General features: G+C 40.4%; 1 protein-coding gene across 1 annotated transcript; it reads left to right on the top strand.

Annotated features, from left to right (window-relative positions):
* The first annotated feature begins 4,719 nt into the window (after positions 1–4,719).
* Positions 4,720–7,736, top strand: LOC103968588 (pentatricopeptide repeat-containing protein At5g15340, mitochondrial). Its single transcript, XM_009381854.3, has one exon. It carries the CDS (start codon positions 4,883–4,885, stop codon positions 6,821–6,823), a length of 1,941 nt encoding a protein of 646 aa, XP_009380129.2. The 5' UTR covers positions 4,720–4,882; the 3' UTR covers positions 6,824–7,736.
* Positions 7,737–8,416: the final 680 nt, after the last annotated feature.

Raw genomic sequence — 8,416 nt, forward strand, 5'->3', positions numbered from 1 at the left:
ACCAACCACCTTTTATAGCACTTTCTCTTTTTTACGGGCTTAGGAGATAACCCTTATAAGTCTCACACCTCTCTTGAATGATCTCAACACTTAGAAAGGGAGGAGGAGGACTCTAGCACTTTTTATAATGCTTACTCAAGAATTCAAGATTATGCCAATGCTTCCATGCCCTTTCATGCAAAAAAGGGTGGGATTTTTATAGGCCCCATTAGCTTCAAAATTGGAGTCAAAAAGTATCATATCCCTAGATTTCGGGGTACTGGCGATACCACCGCCATTACTGGCGGTGCTACCTCCTGCAATCTAACACTAGGTGGCACCATCGCCCAGTCTGGGCGGTACGACCTCCTAATAGAGCTCGGAGACTGAGCTTTGGTAGTACCAATGCTTGATAAGGGTGGTACCACTGCTGGAAGCATTAACTACTAATGGTACCACCGCCCAATCTGGGTTGTACCATCGCCCAGACCACCTGGGAGACTGGGCCTCCCAAGCGGTGCCACTGTCGGCCATGATTTCAGGGGCTGAATGGGCTTTTCAATCTGGCCCAATTCAGCCCTATTAAGGGCCTAGTTGGCCCCTAATTATGTTAGTGGGATTACCTCCCAATTCTAACTCAATCTACTATCTAACTATAATAACTAAGACATAATCAAAGCAATCTTGTTCTGGTACATCAATTGCTCTTCTGGTAAGCTTCCGGAGATCTTCCGACGAACTCTCGGCAATGTTCCGGCAGACTCCTGGCTGTTAGGATCAGGAGCACTAAGAGGGGGAGGGTGTGAATTAGTGTAGCGAAAAACTTTCAACGATTAAAACTACATTCATACGTTGAAATCCGATTCTTTTTGTTCTTAAATTTTTGTTTCTTAAATTTTTTAAATTTCTTAGTGAGTAGTTCTTGTTCACCATCACTTAAGCTTATGCTCGAGTGGTCTTCAAATGTTCTATGTCCCAAATTCTTCTTATTCTTTGGAAGGTGGTTTTGTTCATCACGTGAATTGCACGTCATTTCATAGGTCATCAAAGGCCTGATTAGTTCTTCAATCAAAAAGGTATTTAAATTTTTTGATTCTTGAATAGCGATTATTTTTTAATCCCAAGTTTTAGAGAGTGAGTGCAAAACTTTACTAACAAGTTCAAAGTTTGAAAAGGTTTTACAAAGTCCTTTTAGACTATTGACGATATCCGTAAAACGGGTGTACATGTTTCCAATAGTCTCTCTTGGTTCCATACGAAACATCTCAAAATAGTGCATCAAAAAATTTATTTTAGAATCTTTTACACTACTTGTGCCTTCGTGTGTGATTTCAAGAGTGCACCAAATATCAAAAACTATTTTGCACAAAAAAACATGATTAAACTCATTTCTATCTAAGGCGCAAAACAAGGCATTCATAGCCTTTGTATTTAGAGAAAACGTCTTCTTCTCCAAATCATTCCAATGGTTCATTGGAAGAGAAGATATTTCAAATCCGTTTTCAACTATATGCCATAAATCAAGATTTAACGAAAGCAAGAAAACTTTCATTCGAGTTTTCCAATAAGTGTAGTCCGTCCCATTGAAGAAGGGAGGACGAATGAGAGAGTGACCCTCTTGGTTGCCAAAAAGAGCCATTTCTCTTGGGTATTAATCCAAGTGAGAAATAATGAGGCTCTGATGCCAACTGTTAGGATCAGGAGCACTAAGAGGGGGGGGTGAATTAGTGCAGCGGAAAAATTTCGACGATTAAAACTGCGTTCGTACGTTGAAATCTGATTTTGACGTAAAAGTTGTTTCGTGCAGATAATAACTTTGAAAGCTTACGGAAACGTATTTGAAGTAAAGTAAGGAAGGCAGTATGCAGTTAAGATAAATAGCAAGAATAAAATGCAAACCAGAGAAGACGGTAGTTTATAGTGGTTCGATCAATCGGGACCTACATCCACTCCTCTAATTCCTCTTTTGTCGAGGCCACCGGCATCCACTAACGATCTTCCTTTGCTAGACGAAGATCAATCTCCTTCTTACACCCCTCTTCTCCTTTTACCGGGTTTAGGATACAACCCTTACAAGCACTCACTCTCATCTCTTAAACAAAATTTTAATACTTAAGCTAGAAGAGAGTTTCTCAATTGATTTCTACAACGTTTCTTTCCTTTTTTGCTCTTTGTGCCTGTGTGCTTTAACCAGGGATGAGAAGGGTATTTATAGGCTTCAAGTTGATTCAAACTTAGAGCCTAAAAACATCTCATCTCGGGTTCCCCAGGCACAGGCGGTACCACCGCTTGCGTTGGGAGGTACCACCGTCGAGTGTCGGTCTTCGCTAACACTACCCTAGGCGGTACCACCGCCCAGGTCTGGCGATACCACCACCCAGGTCTGGTGGTACCACCGCCTAGGATACAGTGCTGGGCGGTACCACCGCCCAGACTGGTGGTACCACCGCTTGGCACCTTACCAGCGATGGTACAATCGCCCAAACTAGCAGTACCATCGCCTGACACAGTCTCGAAGACTATGCCACGACGGTGATTCTTCTTGGGGCACTGTTTGGGCCTCTTATTGGGCCCAAAACAGTTTTTACATGGGCCTAGCTGGACCCTAATTGGGTTGGCCCAAATCCAATCCCAATTACGTGCTAACTATGATTCCTAAGACATATTCTAAGCTAAACAAATCCTTATGTCAATTCTTCCGGCGATCTTCCGGCGAACCTCCGACGAACTCTCGGCAATGTTCCGGCGGACTCCCGGCAAGCTCTTGGACTTCACGACTATCTTCTCTGGCAAGCTCCGCGACTTCTCGGCTGGTTCCCGCAGAACTTCTGACGAACGTCCGGACTTCCGATGAACTCTCGAACTCCCAATGTGATCTCGATCTTGACTTCGGGACTTCATTTTGCTTCATGTCTTGCTATCGTAGTTAATCCTGCACATGTAAAACACACTTCGATCTAGACAATTAATACTAAGCATTAATCAAGTTGTCCGGTATGTCATTGGTCCCTCGACGCTTCGTCCGATTCTTCGGCGCATCGTTCTCTCCTACGGCCTATTGCCCAATCGGCCAATTGACTCCGCAACTTCGATATCCTTAGCGCAATACCCGCTCTTCTTGGCCCGATGCCCGAATCCACGGCCCGAAGCCTTTTGTCGATACGTCGGCCGATCCATCGGCCCGACGTCCATCTTCTGACATGTTCCTCCAGCCCAACATGATTTTTCCTGCTTTAATTATTTCATCCTGATTGAAGCATCCTGCGTCACTCAAAACGCAGATTAAAACATAAACACATATCGATTGGTTTCATCATCAAAATCCGAGATTCAACACCGGCAAGCTCCCGGACTTTACGACGAACTTCATGGTGAGTTCCGACGAGCTTCTTTGGCAAGCTCCTGGACTTCTCGGTTGATTCCGGCAGAACTTTCGACGAACGTCCGGACTTCCGAAGAACTCTTGAACTCTCAACGAAGTCTCAATTTTGACTCCGGCACAACACCTGCTTTACATCTTACTACTATCATAGTTAATTCTACACACTTTTCTCAACATATAGATTAATTAGATCAAACAATTTATAGTTGATTTCATCATCAAAATTCGATATTCAACATATATATATATATATATATATATATATATGTATATAAATATATATATATATATACATATATATAAATAAATATATATGTATATATATATACATGTATATATACATATATATAAATATATTTATATATATATACATAAACACATATATATATATATATGCATGTATATATATGTGTATATATACACGTATATATGTGTATATATATATACATTTGTATACATTTATACATATATATATATACATATATATATATATACATATATATATATATACATATATAAATACATATACATATTCATATACATATATATGTGTATGTATATATATATGTATAAATATGTATATGTATATATATACATATATATGTATATATATATATGTGTATGTATATATATATGTATATGTATGTGTATGTATATGTATATATATATATATATATATATATATATATATATGTATATATATATATATATACATATATATATATATATATATATATGTATATATGTATATATACATATATATATATACATATATACATTTGTATATGTATATATACATAAATATGTATATGTATGTATATATGTATACATATGTAGGTATACATATATACATACGTATATGCATATATATGTTTGTATATATGTATATATATACATTTATACCTACATATTTATATACATATATATGAATCCGATCAATATTTTTTTTTAAATCTCCACCCTGCGCTTTTAATCAAGATATATTTCTAACATAACTAGAAGTGCTATCATGTCTATGATAAATTATGAAAATATTCTCAATTGATTTTAACCTAAATTTAATTAAAAAATCTCCAAAATAACCCGAGATAAGAAACCAGGTATAACACGTGATCTGTGGGTTGAAACAGCCTAATTCAAAATAAGAATTTTCAGAAAAAAAGGTGCCTTTAGATAAGAATCAATTATGTAATACTGAAGGTTTTTTTAAGCTAAAATGCTCTATCATTTTTAATTATAAAGTTGAAATTAGTGATCAAATCAATCCTCGTATAAAATCGTGATGCATCATATGTTCTTGGACATGTTGAATTCTCGATCGCCTCTTTGTAAAAGGACCTTCTGATAACCTCTACTTGCTTGGAAGAGGGGCGAGGATGAATTGTAAACGTTCCTCGTGGTGGCTACAGTCCATAACTTAAATAATACGTTGATACCTCGTTGGCGGCGGTAAAAAAGAAGAGCGAGCTGAAGGATGGAATCCCTGTAATACATCAAGCTCTCATCGAGAACTGACAGCTGATGCTGATCATCGATGGAGGAGAAGGAGCACTGTTCTTGGAATTGGTTCCTTGCTACCGCTCCCTCCTCCGCTCCTGTGCTCAGGGTCGCACGCATCCCTGCGCCGGCTACGGCCTCCACGCGGCCGCCATCAAGTCTGGCCTCCTCCTCCTCCTCTCCGCCCCTCTCTTCCATATGTACGCCGCCCTACGCCCCTCTCCCGCCACCCCCATCCTCCTTCACGCCTTCGCCGATGTCCCCCGCTCCGCCCGCTCTGCCCCGGAGTGGACCGCCCTCATCTCTGCCCTCCCTCCCTCCTCCCTCTCCCTCCTTCTCTTCCGTTCCATGCTCCGCGACGCAGTTGCCCCCGACACCGTCACTCTCCTCGCCCTCCTCTCAGCGTCTGCCCGCCTAGCCAACCCCGTCGCTGGCGCCTCCGGCCACCTCCTCTTCCTCAAGCTGGGCACCCCCTTCTCTATCCCTGCCCGCAACGCTGCCCTCCACATGTATGCTACTTGCGGTCGCATGCCCGACGCTCGCCGCCTATTCCTCGAGATGCCCCAGCCGCCAACCGTTGTCGCCTGGACCGCGCTTCTCGCTGGTGCACTGCGCTGGGAGGGGCTCTCGAGCGGCCAGGAAATATTCGACAAAATGCCTCACAAGAACGAGGTTTCGTGGAATGTCATGGTTTCTGCCTGCATCGAATCCGGTCTTCCCAAGGAAGCCCTATCGCTGCTTGCCCAGATGCTCTTCTCTGGTGATGATTACTATTTGGCCATAAGAAATCTCAATCACATTACCCTCTGCTCGCTCCTTTCAGCTTGCTCTCAGGCCGGAGATCTAAGAGTTGGCCGCTGGATCCATGCACACTTCACCAAAGCTGGTGGCATTTTGGATGGCAAAGATAACGATCTTGTCAAGGTGGGTACTGCTCTGGTTGATATGTATAGCAAGAGTGGAAAGGTCGATTTGGCACATCGAGCTTTTGAGATGATGCCGCGTAAAACTATTGTGACTTGGAATGCAATGTTGAGTGGGCTTTCAATGCATGGGATGGCTGCTGAGGTGCTGACATTGTTTAATCGGATGGTTGTGCATGAAGCTCAGCAGCCTGATGATATCACTTTTGTGAACATTCTTACTGCTTGTAGCCGCTCAGGTTTTGTGGATCAAGGTCGTAAAATTTTTCATGATCTCTACCCAGTTTATGGTCTGAAGCCCAAGCTTGAGCATTTTTCCTGCATGGTCGATCTTTTGGGCAGGGCAGGTCAGTTGGAGGAAGCTGAGGCTCTGGTTAGAAAGATGCCCTTTCAGCCGAATGTCGTTATTTTGGGTTCCCTCCTAGCTTCTTGTGTCCTTCACAGAAGGCTAGAATTAGGGCAACACCTCATGGATGAGCTAGTGCAGATAGATCCTTATAATACTGAGTATCACATGCTGCTATCCAACATGTATACTTCATCAGGTAGGCATGCAAAAGCTGATAATCTTAGAATGACAGTGAAGAAAAATGGGAGAAGGAGATATCCTGGAATTAGCTATATAGAAATTGATGGTCATGTTCATTGTTTTAGTGCTGGTGATAGATCACATCCTCGGACAGAGGAATTGTATATGATGTTAGATGAGGTGGTTCAGAGGTTGCAGTCGGCTGGGTACATTCCTGATGCAGCCTCTCAAGTTTCATGTGTTCCTGATAATTACCTAGAAAATGGTGACGGGCAAGAAGAGCGAGAGCAGGTGTTATTAGCTCACAGTGAGAGGCTTGCCATATGTTACGGTCTCATTAGCACAAAGCCTGGCATGCCTCTCTTGATATTTAAGAACCTTCGTATTTGCACTGATTGCCATGTAGCAATAAAGCTTATTGCAGACATATATAACAGAGTCATTACCATCAGAGACCGGAACCGCTTTCATTGTTTTAAGGAAGGTGCCTGCTCCTGTTCTGATTATTGGTGATTTGTGATTGACGTCTCTATTGTTTCATGAGAAAGCCCTGAGAATTGTTGTTTCCCTGAGACCTTGAATCAGGTCCTGAAGAGACTATCACTATCAATTCAAGCAGGGTTAAGAGTGAAAAACTGAAGATGTGAAGTCACAGTCTTCTCAGGCCTTATTATTCTTTTTATAATCAGAAATTTTGAGATTAATATGTACGGAAAAGGTAGAAAGGCCCAACAGCAGATGAGAAATGTAGTCAGATGATGGATTTCTCAAGTTGTCCCTAAAGATAGCTTTCTCTTATAGACTAGGTTTATGCAACAATAAAAGAAATGAAAATGACTGTCAAGACAGAGTGTCATATTCTATTTGATAATAAATTATGAGATTTCATTGCAAAAGATGTTGATAAATGAAAGATCAAAAGAGGCCCTTGGATAGACATTCAGATGAGATGTATGTGTTGCCTTTTCTGCCACTGTTTTCATAATCTCAAGTTTAATCAAAATATGTTGCATAGCAAATAAACAGATATTGTGACTACATGTTATTTCCACCAGTTTAATTTTAATCAATATTGTTTTGCTGAAGGACAACTAGATTCAAGCAATCTTTGTGAACCAGGCATGTCAAAAGCCTGGGAGGCAAGATGCCTGTTGGTGTCGAGGATACCGTTGGAGTAAATGCTGATGTTGAATGTGAATATCCTTATAGACTGTCATTTACTTGGCATAAAGACTTCAGCAGCAATATATTCCTGTTGGAAAGCTGAGAACTTGTGAATAGTCCAGAGTGATGTGCAGGCTTTGTGAAGTTTCGAATGGATTGCTGGCTTTGTGGATAATTTAAAATTGGTTTCTGCTTTAAGACATCTACTTCAATGCTGTATTATGTTGGATCTCTCTGTAGAAAGGAAAATGTTTTGGACACATGATTTACTGTTGATCTCTTGAAGATGGATATTCACCATTCTGTTTGCATAGTTCAAGCATCCAAAAAGATATCCAAATCTTTTTAGTTCTCTGTTACATCAGCTATCCAAATCTCCCTCGGTGAAATTCTTCTTTCTAACAACTTGGTGTCTCAGGGACAACTTATTCCCATCTCGGGTCCAAATCTGGTTGTATCATTTTATTAGTATCATGTTGAACAATGGATGATCCACTTTGAGATTATCATTATGTCCTTTGTAATATTATTTAATAATCAAGAGATTCATTGAATCTGAGCAAACGGAAGAAAATGCAGGGGGAATTTTTAGCTTTTTCAAACTACCACTAGAGAAATAAAAATTGTTCTCAGTATTAAGAGTAAGAGTTGCATCTCTTTCTAGGAAACTTAAGGGCTTCGATACTAGAACGGCATATTAAATAAACATGTTTAAAACAAAGTTACTTCCTCTCTTTCTAGGAAACAAATTACCCGCCAGGAAAGTAATTAAAATAAAAAAGTATTTATCTTATTGTTACGACAAATTTTGTAATTGAGATGGTTGGGCTTGTGAAAACATTGAATGCTCAATTGATGGGCGGGTGTTGTCCATGATAAAAGATTTATGAAATGGAATAATTGACGATAGAACTGATTAATATTTTCCATGACTTGAAAAAA

The sequence above is a fragment of the Musa acuminata genome, chromosome BXJ2-5, assembly GCF_036884655.1.
Source record: "Musa acuminata AAA Group cultivar baxijiao chromosome BXJ2-5, Cavendish_Baxijiao_AAA, whole genome shotgun sequence".
Lineage (NCBI taxonomy): Eukaryota > Viridiplantae > Streptophyta > Magnoliopsida > Zingiberales > Musaceae > Musa > Musa acuminata.